A 17,325-nucleotide genomic window follows, 5' to 3' on the forward strand; every position below is an offset into this window, starting at 1 on the left:
GGTTGCTTGGTTGGGTTAGAGATCAACCCGTGCCCAACCTGACTTTGGGCATAAAATACTCAACCCAAGCCCAACCCAAGTCGGGTTGGCTCATTCCTCATTAATACTAGATAATTTAGTAATAATAATGACTTATAAAAAACAAGTAGTATGCAAATATATATATATTGGTGATTAATTAATGTTTGAAATGTGAATTGAGAATGAGAAAGAAACATGAATATTTAAAAATATTTCTAAATTATAACAATATTAAGTTCGGATTCAAACATATTGAAAAAAGTTCGATTTCAGACAATCTGGCTTATGGCCAAACCCAATATGATTCGATGGTGTTTTTATTTTTTGTCCAAACTCGAGCTTAAACTCTAGCTAATTGTGCCTAAACCTAACCCAAGGTTGAGTTGAAGCCATCAGGTTCAATTTGACAGTTCGGGTTCGCTCAAGTTGTAGTCCTATTTATAGTTGAAATGATACCACGAGCCAAACAAAATCTTAGTCAACTATTCCATTTTAAGCAAGGGATAGGGATTGCCTAGATAGGCAATCCTGCTGCCTTTCTCTCCTCTTCTAACTCTTCGCTCCCCATTTATTTGCAATCAAACAATGGAACTCATTTTTCACACGCTACTTATTCCCGCTTTACTATTTTTCAAAAAAAAAAAAGAAAAAAAAAAAAAACTCATAGAATTTGATTTTCAACGGAAACAAACAGACCTTAGAAAGGAGCGAGTTCAAGGTGGATAAGACATCGGTTTGAAAATACAGGTCTATCAAACATTTACCAAACACATCAAGGGATGGGTTAAATCACCCCACCATCTTTTTATTTCTTTTTGGGAAATTAATTCTAAACTATACGTCTTTTTCACAAGTCACTATCTCATTGGTTGTTAGATGGAAAATCGTCCAACCACCCTCATTTGATTACGAATTTACATCTTTACCTTTTCTTTCAAAACTGAATTCCTTGCGTGGCAACCCGTTCACATCATCGTCAATTCCATCTCCCCAAAAGGCAAAACACTAACCTCAAATTACGTTTGACGAACTCTCAAATTAACGGCTGAATGTGAGAGAAAATTTCATAGAGATCTCCAAATCAAACGGGTTTGTAATAAACATAACTTGATCCCATCTCAACCGTACGTTTGATTCATACCATCAAACGTGTTTGAGTTTAGAAAAATCTTAAAAAAACAAGCAAATTAATTTTTTATTGTATAAGTCCATCAGGGTACAGTGGACCTCCAAGAATGTACCACGTGGTTCTCTTTTTTCATATTCAAAGTCGGATCCTTGGACTATCAATAGATCGGATCGAATTTGGAAACAATCTGACAAAAGTCATATCAGACTCTTGTCGGCTGGAATTTTTATCAGATCTCACTATGAGATTTTAATTCGATTGGATAACATTCAAATAAAAAGAATATAAAATCTTATTTGATATAAAAAATATAAATAAATTTTATATATTTAAATAAAATATATAATATAATTTACTTATTTTCTCTCATTTTATTTGGTCAAGGCCTATTTGCTGGAAAAATGTTATTGGATCGAAACGGCTCCAATGACACCCCTAATTCATTAATTTGCAGTAAAAAACAAATCCAACACAATGGGTGATGTACGTGTGAAAGAAGATATTAAGTCGATGATTATAACAATAATATCTACTTGCGACCTAAGGCCACGTGGCATATTAATATCTGTATTGTCCACGGATGCACTGGTTACTAATAAGGAGGAAAACTTGGGACCACTCAAAAAGCTATGTGGGTCCCATTTTATATCCATAGAGCAGAATACGTGTAAGCCACGAAAATAAGGAGCACCCAACGCCTTATAATCTGATTAAAAAAAGCATAACAATGGTAGTATTATCCTCCTTAGGAGAATACTACAGCATTGCCTTCTTACCAGTTACCATGTAAACAGTCCACGTTCCCTCGAGATTCGGGTTTCGCATAGCTTTATATGGTGTGGATCATCCGTATAACTCCAGTAGTACATCCAACCCCGTAGGAGAATACCATAGCATGTCGGATCCAATTAATAAAAGGAGATATTTACCGGGCAGACCTGTCTGTTATAATTTTATTACAAAAATTAGCCTCTCTTATCAAGTTTGTTGATGTAAACCTTACTTTATAAATTACGATATCATGACTATTTCAAATCTTACTAAGGGTTATTAGGTCTACATAAATTATTAAATTAACAATTCAATAACACAAACTTGTAGGTTTCATGAAAAAATTCAAAATCAAAAGAAAAAAAAAATTTTCTTTTTAAACTTAATCGTAAATGTTGAAAATGATTCATCAACTTATCACCTAATGAATCATTTTTTTCCTTAATATCAAATCTTTAACACGATAATGTGATTTTCTCTAACTTGACCAATTCGGATTTAGTGAAAATAAAATGATTTGGACATGATTTTAATTAATAGGATCCAAATTGAAAAAAATTTAAATTTAGACATATTAAGATTTGACTTGAATCCGACCCATTTTAAGCCTTACAATCATGTGAGCAGACCTAATTGAAATTCCAAGAAGACATGCTATACTAAGAAAAATCTTTGAAGTAGGCAAACTGTATCATTATAAGAAGACACATGGAGTTTCAAATTTATTTCATGTCCTTATATTTTTCTTTAAATTTAAAACACCTCCTTAAAAAAATGTCACGTGCAATCAAATGGAGAGGGTTGCATCAAAATGTTGAAGCGGCCTGCCCACTTCAAAGTATAGACATTTACACTGTAACCTACGCTTGGTGAGAAATACGCACTTCTGTGACCTCGCAATCATCCCGCTTTAAGTGATTACATGTAAAACAGGGAGCAATGCATACTACTCACTACGCATTCTGCAGAAATCCTTATTTCATTCCTTTTTACTGTTTCATCGAGAGAGAGAGAGAAAAAGGCGGCTTAGTAAAAGTAGAATCTCAAACGTGGCACAATTCCCCAAGTGCACGCCACCTTTAACTCCGTCAAAACTAACGACGCCATTACTGCCGGGAAAACAAACACTCTCTGAATCACAGTTTAAATAATTCTTAGAATTCTCTCGATCGATCGATTGGAATTTGGGAAACCCTAACAGTAGAAAGGTAGGATCTCGATCACGTCACTTTCTGTTTTTCTTTGTTTTTATACGAAATATCTCATGTCTGCTTATCCGAATTTATCTAACTTTCGTTTTTTATTTTTTATAGAAAAAATTATAGCTTTCTTTGAACAGGAATGACGGATTCTAATGTCATTGCTTTTCTCCGCCATGAATTTCGGTTGATTTTGACCTAGAAAGTTAGTACTGTTTCAATTCTTCTTATTTTAGGGATCTAGTCTAAACTTTCAGTTAAGATCTCAAAAAAAGGAGCATATGAGATTGAAATCTAGGTAAAGGTTACTGATTTTTGTTCTTGTCTGGTTTCAATTGGTTTACCTTAGTTAAGAAGTTAGCTTTGTTTAACTTTAATGGAGATTTGACTGTATTTCGATTTTTAATAAGGTTCGATGTGATCTTGGAATTCTAAAATAAAGGAGATTGAATTTGAGTTTTAGAAACATTTCCTGTGACCTTTGTTTTTGATTGGTTGGGAAAAGTTCATTTTTAGTAACTTAGTTGGTTTTGTATTTGGGTTTCTATCTAATTTTAGTAACTAATTTGGTTCATTATTTCCCTTTTTAAATCCTGATGATATCAGTTTCTGTTTACTTGGGAGATTATCTATTAGGGTTTTTATACAGAACTCAAAAAAGTAGAATTTTCTGCAATTCGATTAGTCGAATTGAAGATAGTCGAGTGGTTTCTGTTTACATGAGGTTTTTTTGTTGCTCTTCCGTTTTCTCTCCTTCTTGATCGCCTGCTTGTTGAATTATAATCACAAATTAAGGAGATTGAATTTTAGTTTTAGAAACGTATCCTGTTCTTTATCTTTGGTTGTTGATTTTTGACCTTTTTTTGTTTTTGATTGATTGGGATAAGTTCAGATTTTTAGCAACTGAGTTGGTTTTGTATTTGGGTTTCTATTCTAATTTTAGTTGCTAATTGGGTTCATTATTTCCCTTTTTTAGTTCTGATATCAGTTTCTGTTTACTTGGGAGATTTTCTTATAAGGGTTTTAAATCAGAACTCAAAAATTAGAATTTTCTGCAATTCGATTAGTGAAGGGTTGAAGATAGTTGGGTGGTTTCTGATTATATGAGGTTTTTGGTTTTTGGAAGTGAATACCTTTTCGTGGATAATGGGCATGAGAATTTCTATAATAAATTGAAAGCTCTGTTGGTTTCTTGGTATTTGGGAAAAGTACAGATTTTTGTCAACTGCTTTGGTTTTGTATTTGGGTTTCTATTCTAATTTTAGTGGGTGACTTGGTTCATTTCCCCCCTCCCCCCCTTTTTAGTCCTGATATCAGGTTCTGTTTACTTGGGAGATTATCTTTCAAGGCTTTTAATTCAGAACTCAAAAACTAGAATTTTCAGCAATTTGATAAGTGAAGAGTTGCAGATAGTTGGGTGGTTTCTGTTTATATGAGGTGCTTAGCTGTTCTTCTGTTTCTCTCCTTCTTGATTGCCTTCTTGTTGAATTATATCTGCTTTACTTCGTTACAGGTACAATTAATGGGCGTGAGGGTTTATATAAGAAATTGAAAGTTTTTTGGGTTTCTTGGTAGCTGGATTAAATTTTTTTTGGTATTTGTATGAGCGAACATGGGATCCGCATGTTCATGTGTTGCTATGAGCAACAGGACTCTTCCGAACAGAACCAACAATGAAGTTTTGCATAGGAGTATTGGGTATTCTCCTTCTTGGAGTTTCAGATGGGATAATCGAGGGCGTGTGGCAGGCGAAGAAGGGAATCTCCCTGATCGGTATTCCCATGGAATCAATCGGAATGTTGGCTTGGAGATTAAGGGTCGGATGGCTGTACAAACAGAAGATATTTCAGATGGAGGAAGTCCACTGGAGAATTTTCAAATACCTTCATCGCAAAAGTCCCCTATTCACGAACAAACGACTCCTGCTTCAGGTCAGTTTTTTGGAGTAGAAACTCTTTATTCTTTTTTTTACTGTAACATCTTGTCCTAGAAGTATGAGTAAATTAGTTGGAAATGTAAATCTCATCTGACAGTCATTTTCCTTACCTTAATTTGTGTTTTGATGTGAAATCCATCTCTGTTTTGATGTGCTAAGAAAACCTTTTGTGTTTCCTTGTGTTTCAATCTGTACTGCTGTATTGTGAAAGAAGCTGTAACAAATTTTGAACCCATGGTCATGGGATGTTGATGCTTGTTGCAAAAATCAGGATGTCGTCTCGTTGGTTTGCTATTTAACTCCCTTTTTTTTTTTATGACGGGGTTGTCCGGACCAGTGGTCCCGCCTAGTAGGGCGAGGCAACTGGCCTCTTAGAGCACCATATCTCGCACAAATCCCCCAGGTACATGCAATACCCCACAAACCACACATACCAAGTAAGCCGGGATAAATCCATGTGTGTGGCTAACAAGTGGGCTTGAGCTCCAAACCTCTCCCTTTTTGGAGGGAGGCTCTGGCCACTATGCCCCATGCTTCTCATCGGTTGACTATTTAATTTGCTTGAGAGAGAATAAAATAAAATAAAAATAGGAAACATAATAACCATTTGTTTTATTTGTTCTTCAGGTAATGTTATGTTTAGGATGCCATTTTTTCCTTTATTTCTCCAATTAGAGGTTTTATATTATCATCTATATTGCATGGATTCTTCTTAGGTGTGAACTTCCATTGGTGGACATCTATCAGATTATGACTCTTGACCAGTGTGAAACTTATGAATCTATGTATTTCAATATATTGACTAGCAATTATCATAGATAATAAGTTGGGTGTGTCTGCGTGCGTGTGCGCACGCGTGTGTGTCTAGATATATTATATAAAATTATAAACTATGTTGCATGAATGTGGGTCTGAGTGTCTTGCATATTAACATGCTTTGACATAGATGCATTTGTGACAGGTGATGAATTGATTAACTCGTAGTTGTCAGCTTATGTTGTCCTGAGTTGGCACTCTAGGTCAGTGTTTTTTATTAATTGACACTTTCTCTCATTAGTTCCTCCATTTTTTGTAGAAAAATGTATGGCTCATTTGTATTTTCCATGCACTCTAGGTTTTTAAATGTTTGGAATGTCAAGTCTACTTTTATCAAATGATAGATGTTTATCTATTACATACATCTAAGGTCTTCCATTTTTCTGACAAGGGAAATGTAAATATAAAAAAAAAACCAATTGATTTCCACGATTTGGTAGAATAAAAATCTTATCTTCTTCATCGTTTAGTGATGTTAAATAATTCTTGGAGGACAGGTTCATGGTAGAATTCAGTGGATATATTGTACAATTAAATTTCTCCTTTTTTATGCCACCTCAAGTTGGGTGGGTAGTTTCAATGTGAATATTCTCAAGGTGCTTTATTTGGGATAAGGCTTCAATGATGATATTAGTTTAACCCCTGGTTTTTTTTATAGGTAATTAAGCCCTGTTTTTATATTGTCATGTTCTCACCTTCAACGTCTTATGATTCATTTTAGCTCATAGGGGTGGAAATTTCTTTCAGTACCTATTTGGTTGGAGAGTAAAAAAATGTGTGGCTTAATCTAGAAAGGGTTTTCTCCCACCTAGCAAAGTTAAACTCTAATTAGGTATACCCTCCCGTTCTCATATTTTTCCAAAGATAGGAAAGAAAGAGAAAGGAGAGGAGACAGAGAGAAAGAGAGAGATCTGAGAGGCAATCGTGTAGATAGATAGAGATAGAGAGGGATGCCTTCTGATAGAATTTAACGGAGGAACATGATTCATGCAATCTGAATCTAGATATTTGGGATAAGGTTTTGATAATGATGAACTCATGGCTCTCCTATCATGAGTGGAATTTTCTGGTGAAATATGATGCCTTAAATTTAGAACTCCCCCATTACAAGTTGAGATATATACACCTCACCATTATACAATCACTAACTTTTATAGGTTTGGACTTGAATATAAGCATTTTTTACTTTAATGTTCATGGCTGGTTTTGAGAGCCTGCAATATTGGATTTAAATGCCCAATACTGATGCACATCAGCGTTCAGATAGAATATGTTCCTTATCCCCTATCATGACATGTAGATTTCCTTGTTTAGGTTACAACTTACGGGTGTTGTATTTTGGCCTAAAAATTTGGTTTTTTTGCCATCATTATAGTTCTGATGGTTTTTAGCCTTCGGATTTCTAAAGAAATAATGAGTGACTGAGCTTTTCCTCTGGATGCTTTCTTTACTATGCCCTCATTATATTTGTTTCTTTTTTGTTTAATATTATGCTTTTGCTATGAAACATAAAGAATGAAGTTTATTATATTAGTTTCAAATATTGTATCTCGTCATGTTGTGTGCTGCATCTGATATTTTTACACATGTTTGGAACAGATCTATCCATGGGTAGCAGTTTCTCTACAGAGGTGAGTTTGAACCAATTGGAACAACTCCTCCGTTAGAAGATGATTTCTGTATCTCCTGCTTTTAGTTTGACATCATTTCATCTTCTGATTATTGTATAGGTGAAGGATTTAACAGAGTCATCAGCAATTGCAGGTCCATCGGCATCAAAACCCTCATTTTGTATACCTTCAACCTCATCTTTATCTTCGTCCAAATCAGACCTTTCGTTCTCTCAGGGCTACCAAATTCCTGCTGACTCAACCCCCTCAAGACATGCCCACCGTTCACCAGGGCGCCAACCCTTGAGAGGGATATCGGATAGCCGAATCCTGGGATTGAAGTCACCTAACAACTCTATGTCCGAAGGAAGGCAATCGTTTATTCTTTCAACTTGCAGCAATGACTTAACAATGGGCTCCCAATGTGGGTCTTCGGATGGTTGGTCTATGCGAACTTTTTCTGAGCTCGTGGCCTCCTCTCAAAGAGAAAGGTGGTCTTTAGACAGTGAGACCTTGGACTCTGTCCGTGGTAAAATAACCCGATCCAACAGCTGGCTTTTAGCTTCTCCCTCCATTGATCTTCAAACATGTGGTGTGTGCTCCAAACTCTTGGCGGAGAGATCTTCATGGACTGCTAATGAGCTCTCAGTTGCTGCTGTCTTGGTTTGCGGGCATGTGTACCACACAGAGTGCTTGGAGAACGTGACATCTGAACGTGATAGGTATGATCCATCTTGCCCAGTGTGTACGTCGGGAGAGAAGCAGGCCTTGAGGATGTCTGGAAAGGGTTTAAAAGCGGAAGCGGGTTTGAAGTCGAGAAGTAATTGGATGTCAAGAAATCGTGTGGTGGATAGTGATCATGATGGTGATTCTGTTTTGTCTGACCATCGGAAAAGTACCGGAACAGATGGAAAAGGTCCCAAGTTGGAGCCCAGTTCCAGCACAAGGAGCTCTTTTGGGAGGCCTTTCTTGAAGCGGCACTTTTCGCTTGGATCTAAGTCAACTAGGTCTCTATTGATGAATGAGTTGCCTGCTAGAAGAAAGGGGTTCTGGGCACGATATCGTAAGGAGTGAATTGTTGGTAAGAGCTTACACCCATCTCTTAATTCTTTGTCCCAAATATTTGAATAACAGGGAGTCTAAGCATCTTTCATGATTCAGATCCCCTGACATTTTCTTCACACTGGTCTCATTCAAACAGTCATGACTCGGAGATATCACTTACTTTATCATTTTTAAGAATCTAGTTCTAGTTTTTATCCCCCTGTAAAAACAAAAAAATACATCTTGAAAAAATTCAGCAAAAATGAGAAGGGTATTGCAAGATTAGCTTTCCTATTTGTTGGTTTCAAAACCCATTTTTGTCAATCTTGTGTCTGAACGACCGGATCTCAGTATAACGGAGGAAACCTAAATTCTGAAGTAAAATTTTCTTCTACTATTCCACAATTGAGTTTGCTGCTGTTCATTGTTTAGCTTGCACTAACTTATTCCTTCTCCATTTTGTAGCATCTTTGAGTCATCTGCGAGTACACTGCCTCCATCAAAGGAAGTGTGGCACCTCAAGCCACTTGTAGTCATATATAATACATATAATACACATTTAAGTAAATGATTATAAAGAAAGCATTGGCATACATTCGGCTCGATATTGCACCCCTGCTTCTATAAGGGACATCTGATGATAGACGTCAAGGCATCTTCCATAAGTGGCTGTATCTCTTATCTGACCTCCTCAAGTGTTGTGCTTGTAAGTCTCAAGTAATGCTGAAACAGTTTGACGACCAAATGTTGGTTAAGGATGCAGGGACTATGGTCTCCATGGGTGGGTTTTGCAACTGCTGCTACAAAATGGGAGCGATCATCACATATATGTTGAGAGAAGTCATCACATGAATCTCTCTCCTGTAACACATCAAAGTTATTTTTGGCAATATTTGTAATTTGGTTAGCTATGTAGTTTGGTTTCTAATCATATTGTTTAGTGGTGGTTGTCTTTATTAGAGGTAATTTAGGGCTTGTTTTAATTTCTTTTTATGGTCGCAAAATCTCAAATGTGGGTCTCTGATGAATGTATCATGTTTGGATTGTTTATTGAGGAGTGAAGATAGGTTTTAGGAGAGGTGGTGTTTTTGGTGCTACAAAGGTGTTATTGATTATTTGTTGGGACTGACTAGTTGCACATCACCTAGTACTGGTTGCACTCCAGCATTTTAAAAAAAAAGACAATCACTAGCACTCCATTTTTATGATTGCACTTAAAAAAAAAAAAACAGAAAGTGGCAATATGGCATTGCTTTTCTGAACCAGTAAAAATATATAGGAGCTATGGTTATGGTTTGGTGTAAAATTTGCAGGAACTCCTACTAGTGAGTTCTTTATCTTCAATATTGGTGCAATATTCTTTAATGCAAAGTTGGGATAGAATGGATTTTTTTTTTTTTTAATTATAAAAAAACCCTGAAAAACAAGCATTAGTTTGGAGTGCAATCAACACTGCAACCACGTTCCCCTAAAGAAATTAGTATTGCCGTCTTGGTGCAGCTCTATGACTCTCTGGGCATTTTCGTTGATTTTATGATTGGCGAAATCAAGCACTTCCCAATTCAATGGATTACAAGATTCATGAACATTTTTTATAGGAGGGCCGAGGAGTTAAGGGGAGCTTAAGTTGGCAAGGCTGAAGCGCATCTGAAAAATTACACCTTTGAAATTGATGGCCCCTTTTGTTGGGACAAAGACTTGCAGATTCCGTTCCATTGGATTCAGGGGTCAGATCTTGCCATTCTCACCATACAATTGAAAAAATTATGGTTAAAGAGATTTAGTTGAGCAATGCAGAATCCAAGAATAGGATTTCAACCCAATGTTCTCCAATTCTCGAGGAGTAAACCCACCGCAGTGAGGTGGTAAAGTCTGCACAAGTGGTAAAACCATTAAAACGCCGCTTTCACCAACTTACCTATAAAAAAGAATGAATTTGATTGGAATTTTTTAAGAATCCCATCAAGAAATTGTTAATATGATACATATATCAAAGGCGAGAACCACCAAATTTATTAGGGTGGTGTACGTGAGAATTTGAAAGGATTTGTTGTTTGGGAAATAAGTGAATGCAACTTCAAAAGTTGGACCCTTTGAAAATGAGATGAAACTGAAATATGGGGTGTCTTCACTTGTATGATTCTGATCAGCATATGTAGATGCAGTATGACATGGCGACAACATAAACCTTTTCCCACCATCAAACTTCTTTCCTGAATTTTTACTCTATTTTTCCCCCCTAATAATTCAAACATAATACTTTCTGTTTTACATGAAAAAAAAATCATTTAATCAAATATCCGCAAACATGTCATGAAGTTAATGCACAAAACCAACATCAAAGGTTTCTTGGTGGGGAAAAGAAGATGCACTGCCCCAGCATCCATGGCTTTAAAGCATGGAACGAAAAGTTTGTCTTCCAACTAATCCTTCCCGAAGTCTGCGTTGTAATGTGCAGTTGACTCGAGCTTCTTTGCTTCATTGAGTTTTCGGACCGCCTGAGTAGAGAGAGTAAATTAGCAAACAATCAATAAAATAACCAACCTGTCTATATATTATATTATCCACTAGGGCAACCTTGATCAATTCACCAAAATCCCTGTTATAGTAAAGTGAGCTCCCATAACCTGCTAAAATTATTCCAAATTATATCTAGAGACTTACCTTCATAAAATCTTCATGGATGACGTAATCTCGTTCAGCACGGATAGCAAACATCCCAGCTTCAGTGCAGACATTTCGAAGATCAGCCCCATTGAATCCCTATAGAGGGAAAAAGTCAACAATATTCGTTAAGGTAACCGATGTGACAAAAAGCCAATAAGATTTACATCTAAGTGCTTCTCCTAGAGATGAAGAGCATGACTCACTTCTGCAAGTTTTACAACCGCTTCATAATCAATCTCGCCATGTTTGGCAATTCCAGCAGCATGGATTTTTAGGATTTCCATTCTCGATTGTTCGTTTGGCAATGGGATTTCAATTTTTCTGTCTAGTCGGCCAGGACGGAGAAGTGCTGGATCCAAGACATCAGGTCGGTTTGTTGCCATAATCATTTTAACCTATCACCCATTCCACGACAATGAGATCTTGCATTTCAGCATGAAACACTTCCAAAAAATAATAATTAAATGAAATAAAGTAGTTAGCACAATCTAAAACTGCCTATAATCAACTGGCATATTATTTAAACCTATGTTACCTGATTTGTGGGTTTGCTCAGTTTGAATTTGGGTTAGTGGGTCATGATTCGCCAGTCAAGAATGAACCTAGTTCGTAGGGGTAGACAGAGATGAGGGTATTTGAAGGTCGTAGAGATGAGTATGGTAAAAAAAAAAAAAAAAGCTATTGAAGATGGTAAATTTGTTGGGGGGGAGGGGGGGAATCAGGATTTTTTTATTTACAGGTTGAAGATGAGGGTATTTGGTCAGTTTCCATTAGTCTATTAATAAAGACAAATGTCAAAGGGGCATGCTATCAATTTCAAAATTTATGGGGATTTATTGAATATTATCAATATGCGGAGTGGAGTGTAAAAAAATTAACTTAAAATGATGAGGTTGGTTAGGTTTGCTGCATTTGACGAATCAAGAGCAAACCGTACCGCAAACTGGTTTCCAACCGGTTCCCAGTTTGGTAACTTAATAGCGAATTAGGTAACCCAGATTTAAAGGGGTTTACAAAGCCACGATGTGTACCTTCCCTAGTTGATCAAATCCATCAAGCTGATTAAGCAGCTCCATCAATGTTCTCTGTATCTCACGATCAGCACTTGTTCCCTCACTAAATCGACGGCCGCCAATGGCATCAATTTCATCCATGAAAATAATACAAGGCTTGACAGGGAAAACCCAATATCAGAACATGTTTTGGATAAAATATCAGACTAATGAAAAGGAAAATCAACAAAAATCCAGGCTTACTTGGTGATCACGAGCATATCCAAACATCTCACGGATCAATCTCGCACTTTCACCGATGTATTTATCAATTATAGCACTTGAGACAACCTAAGTTGAAGACATTTTTTTTACTAAAATTAAGTGAATAAATGCTCTAAGTGGCAGACTTTTTCCCAAGATAAAATATGTACCTTTAAGAAATTGGCATCTATGTTACTGGCAATGGCTCTGGCTAATAGAGTCTTGCCGGTTCCAGGAGGCCCATATAGAAGAACACCCTGCAACAAATAACTGAGAGTAAGAACTTAATTGTCAAAACACATTAATATAATAAAACACAATGGTGGGTCCTATTCTCTCTCTCAAGATTTATACCTCATAAACAACATATCTCGAGGACAGGTTTTACCTTTTCTCTTCTTCCTCTTTCCAAAAATACCCCCAACTTCATTATCTTTCTTCTTCTATACTTCTCCAATATTACCCCTCTAACTTTATTCTCTTTCCTCCTCTCCCCCCTTTCTTATTAGTACCTCTCCAACTTTATTATTTTTCCTCTTTTACCCCCAAAGACTTTTTAATAATACCCCACCAACATTATTATTTTTCCTCTTTTACCACCTTAAACCCAAAGGTAGATGCAAACATGAGAACTCCAATGTGTGCTATTGATGATAAACTGATAAAAATAAATTCTAAAAATATAACACGGGGCATAAGAGTTACCTTTGGGGGTTTGATCCCTACCCTAAGGAAGAGTTCGGGATTCATAAGAGGCAGCTCAATAGATTCCCGCAGTTCACGTATCTGATCGGACAATCCGCCCACAGCCGAGTAGCTAATGTTACCAGGATCTTCGTGAAGCATGTTGTAGACAACTGGATCAACCTGAGACCAATGTCAAATCAAATACATATCAAAAGGCCCAACAAATTCTCCTCTTCTGTCAAAAGGAACTAAAACCCAGTTACAGTTGGTGGCATTAGACCCACACCATCGACTGCTTAATTTTCCAATTTTCTTAATGCTTCAAAACAGGAAACACCATCACTTACTTCACGCGGAAGGGCACGCATGATTGTGAGAGTTGTCATATCAAGAACAACTCTTGTTCCTGCTGTCAGCTTTTCTTTATCCACTTTACTACGGCAACCAACAACGTATCTTGGACCGCTACTTGCTTTAACTATCACTGGAAACACAATTATCAGTTTGTTAGATGGTTGACAGTTGGTCCCAACTTCACTGGCCAAAAACATCACAAACAAAGTAGTAAGATAAAGGGCTTACAACTCGGACAGAGAAGCTAATTATGGTTCTCCAAGTACATCTAAATTCTTTAGTGACTTAAACAAGAAAAATGAAAAAGAGAGAAAAGGCACAGACCAAACCAAGGAAAAATCTACCAGAACAAAACTTTGGATATTAATATCAAGTTAATTCTGTGGATACAGAAGAGCATGAGTACTTACAGCGCTCGTTGTCAAGAGGACGGAGAACTTCTCCTATGATCTGTCCAACACTCTGAAGGGACTTTAAATCATCTTCAGTTTTAGTGAACTCCTTTTTTGAAGCTCTCAAATTCTCCCTCACTGCATATTTCCAGTTTTACTTAATTTTAATCACATAATGGGCGAAGTATATAGAAGGTAAAAACTGAGGTGCATACCACTGAATGGTTTCTTACAAAACAAAATAAAACACACTCAACATCTCCTAAGACATCAGAGAGAGAGAGAGGCGCTAACTGAAGGTTTGTTGTTAAGAAGCCAGTTGAACGTTATTACACTCATGGCCAAACCTCGAGCAAAGAAATCCATACAAGTTATAGTTGGAAGTATTTTCCTCATATATTTGCAGAATATCTTTTCCTTCCATTCCAAATCTCCAATTTTACAGCATTGGGCTCATCCATTCAAACCTTTTACATTACACAAATTGGTATCCACAACACCTTTGGTGATGAGAGACGTGGATCATGATTCTCCTTAAACCACATCCCCACTCTACCTAATCATCTTTAATAGTCCCCTCATAGCCAGTCAAATATGATGGTTTCAACATTATAGACAGTTTGATAGACACTTGTATTTTTAATTCCATTTGTGCAATATGTTACAACTGTTTTAACACACCAAACTTCTTCATAATTAAGTAATAAATTTCAATATTTATGCAAATTTGATTTTTGTGAAATGGAATTACATGTAAAAGATAGAAACATTATGTCACTATAGGAATATCGATAAAATTCAGAAAACATGGAAAGGTAATTTGATATTTTGGCAAACATAAAAGCACACTTAATAGTCTTGATAACACAATAAGGTATACACGACCACTAAGAACAATAAAAGCAAGATTCATAGATGATGACACCCGCAACTTTTACCAGGATAAAATCCAATTATGAACTTTCTAGGACATCAATATATATAAAAAATATGTTCAAAAATAAAATAAAATAGTAGGGATGCCTTGTTAGACTAGACAATAGAGAGAGAGTGTGGAGCAAGAGTAACTAGTTCTTGTGAGGAGAGATAGAACAAGGGACCATCTAAGCAAGAGTTTTCCAAGGATGACACATTAAAACCTATTTTTCCTTAAGTCTTTTTTATATTGAATTAATATGTATAACGTTTTATTATATCATGATATCCTATTTGAGCTATTGGTTGAACCATTCTTGACCTAGAAAGATAATCTTGGCAAGCATTTCAACATAAAGGATCGATTGATTTGCAATTTTGCATTGTTCTTGGCGTGGAATTCATATGCTCACCTTCCACAGTCACACTTACTCAAATCAAGTATACTATCAACCTTTCGCAAAATTTGCAAATGTTAGATGCTAAACCACTTTCCACTGTCATTTTCAAGCTCTTAGTTCATGATAGTGATTCTATTTAAACATCATATCTTACCTGGTGTTGTGGGTACCCTTCAATACCTCACTATGACTAGACCCGATATCACTTATGTTGTGAAATAGTCAATCAATTTATGCATGCATACACTACGGTACATTTGTATCCTTTGATATCTTAAAAGGTTTGTTGGGTTTGGATTTTCAGATTCAATGAGGTCATGGTTTCTCTCTCACAAACCTTTCTAATGCATAATGGACAGGTAGTACAAACGATTGTCATTCTACTCCCAAGTGACTTTTTATTTTCATTTTCTGAAATCTAATTCTTGGATATCCAAGAAGCAACCACGGTTTCACTCTCGAATGCTCAAGTTGAATATAGATCTCAGTCTATTATTGTTAGATATATCACAAAGATTCAATATATTTTAATTTTACATGACAATGTATGTTCAACTCCTCCCTACAAGAGTTATATTGTGCAATTCCAAGTCACATACCCTGCAGTCAAGTTCATCCTACACAATCGTATTAAACATGCGCAAATTGATTATCACTTTTCCTTCCTGCATTGTGAGTTAACTTTTTTCCGAGGGAGGATCAGTTGGCAAACCCACATTTTATTTATTTATATTATTATTATTTATTATTTATTATTTATTTTTTTGAAGGGGGGGGGGGGGGGGGGTTAGAGAATAAATCATGGTTAAAAAATAATCCTAATTTTTTTTTTATTAGTTAGATTTTTAAGTTATCTTATATTCCTTATTAAATCAATGTGATTCGACATGTAAATATTGAATGGTAGTCTCCATATTATACGAAACCCATGACTTAGGTACCTTTTATTCGAAATTATGGTTTGTGATTTGAAACCTATAAACGCAAAATTTAAAAATTAATTTCCCCCATATTTACTCAATTAATTTCTCGTTCCAAAACAAATCCCTCAAATAAATCTCTCTCAAGACGCTACGAGTAAGATCTACAACATGAACAAGTAATTATTTCAACTGTAACTGACAACATTAAAAACCCAAGGTTTCAAAAAAGAAAAAGAAAAAAACAACTAAAAAAAAAACAAATCGGGAGAAATCGAAAACAGCTAGGGTTTATGAGATACTGATTGGTAGGGACCTGATCTGACTCTGGAATCTATCTCTTTGTGATGTAAGAGCTTCTTCCGGTACTCTGCGATTGCGGATCTTCGACGAACTGCGTCTTCTCCCTCCATCTTTCTTTTCAGATTCTAAGTATGGAGATCAGCTCTCTCTCGACTCTCGAGCGCTGCTTTTATGCAAACTAGTTTGCTTGTAGCGCAGGAAAGAAGAAAGACACAAATAAGTGTTGAACTTTGTTAAAAGATGTTATATTGCCTCACCAATCTAAAAAACTCTTTTTTTTTAAATTATTATTATTATTATGGGACTGACTAGTTGCACACCTCCAAGATACTGATTGCACTCCAATCCCAGGGATAAGGAATCCTTATTTTTCTCGGACTTGGTACTTGTTGCATCCCGTCACTTAAAAAAAAAAATCGCAAGTCTACCATTATGATTAGTGAAACCCCTTCCTTACTAACATTGTAAGATTTGAACCTTACTAAGAGTCGTTTTACTCAAATGGATTACCACATCATATCAGAAATCCAACACACAGCCCTTAAAGTTTTATCGAAAAACTTAAATCCAAACCAAAAAAGTAAAAAAATTAAAAAATAAAATTTTTTTTTTAGAAGGTAAGTTGGGGGGTTAGGCAAACCCCTAACCAGCTATATTAAACTAACAAAAAAAACATTACATACTCAAGAAAATTTGTCCAGAGGCATCTCTCTTAATAATTTGACTCAAATTCTTATACAAAGGGGGGGACCATTGAATTAGATCAGAAGACAGCATAAACCAAGCTAAGTGATCAGTCTCTCTTTTGAAATACATCCAAAGCTTTGAAAATAGATGATTACCGAACTTTCACATAACTCCAAAACTTACAAATGAAATTCAATAATGAAAAATATATATTTTT

General features: G+C 35.9%; 2 protein-coding genes across 7 annotated transcripts; one reads left to right on the top strand and one right to left on the bottom strand.

The window, feature by feature from the left end:
- The first annotated feature begins 2,943 nt into the window (after positions 1-2,943).
- LOC147403627 (uncharacterized) lies at positions 2,944-9,627 on the top strand. 6 transcript variants are annotated; one of them, XM_086439271.1, is made up of 6 exons: positions 2,944-3,129; positions 3,235-3,325; positions 4,634-5,051; positions 7,472-7,503; positions 7,603-8,563; positions 8,992-9,627. In XM_086439271.1, the coding sequence occupies exons 3-5, from the start codon at positions 4,733-4,735 to the stop codon at positions 8,554-8,556; spliced, it is 1,305 nt and encodes a 434-aa protein (XP_086295397.1). In that variant the 5' UTR covers positions 2,944-3,129; positions 3,235-3,325; positions 4,634-4,732; the 3' UTR covers positions 8,557-8,563; positions 8,992-9,627. The 6 variants fall into 6 exon arrangements, with proteins under 6 accessions (XP_086295397.1, XP_086295396.1, XP_086295393.1 ...); XM_086439267.1 differs by having other exon boundaries at positions 2,945-3,129; positions 3,235-3,418; XM_086439270.1 differs by lacking the exon at positions 3,235-3,325.
- Positions 9,628-10,626: 999 nt separating this feature from the next.
- LOC147403628 (26S proteasome regulatory subunit S10B homolog B) lies at positions 10,627-16,641 on the bottom strand. Its single transcript, XM_086439273.1, has 10 exons — positions 16,435-16,641; positions 13,901-14,020; positions 13,484-13,620; positions 13,155-13,316; positions 12,620-12,706; positions 12,450-12,536; positions 12,225-12,362; positions 11,397-11,588; positions 11,191-11,289; positions 10,627-11,024 (listed from the first exon to the last, which is right to left on the bottom strand). The coding sequence occupies exons 1-10, from the start codon at positions 16,529-16,531 to the stop codon at positions 10,950-10,952; spliced, it is 1,194 nt and encodes a 397-aa protein (XP_086295399.1). The 5' UTR covers positions 16,532-16,641; the 3' UTR covers positions 10,627-10,949.
- Positions 16,642-17,325: the final 684 nt, after the last annotated feature.

The sequence above is a fragment of the Akebia trifoliata genome, chromosome 4 (assembly GCF_017979445.1).
Source record: "Akebia trifoliata isolate Shusen 1 chromosome 4, ASM1797944v1, whole genome shotgun sequence".
NCBI lineage: Eukaryota > Viridiplantae > Streptophyta > Magnoliopsida > Ranunculales > Lardizabalaceae > Akebia > Akebia trifoliata.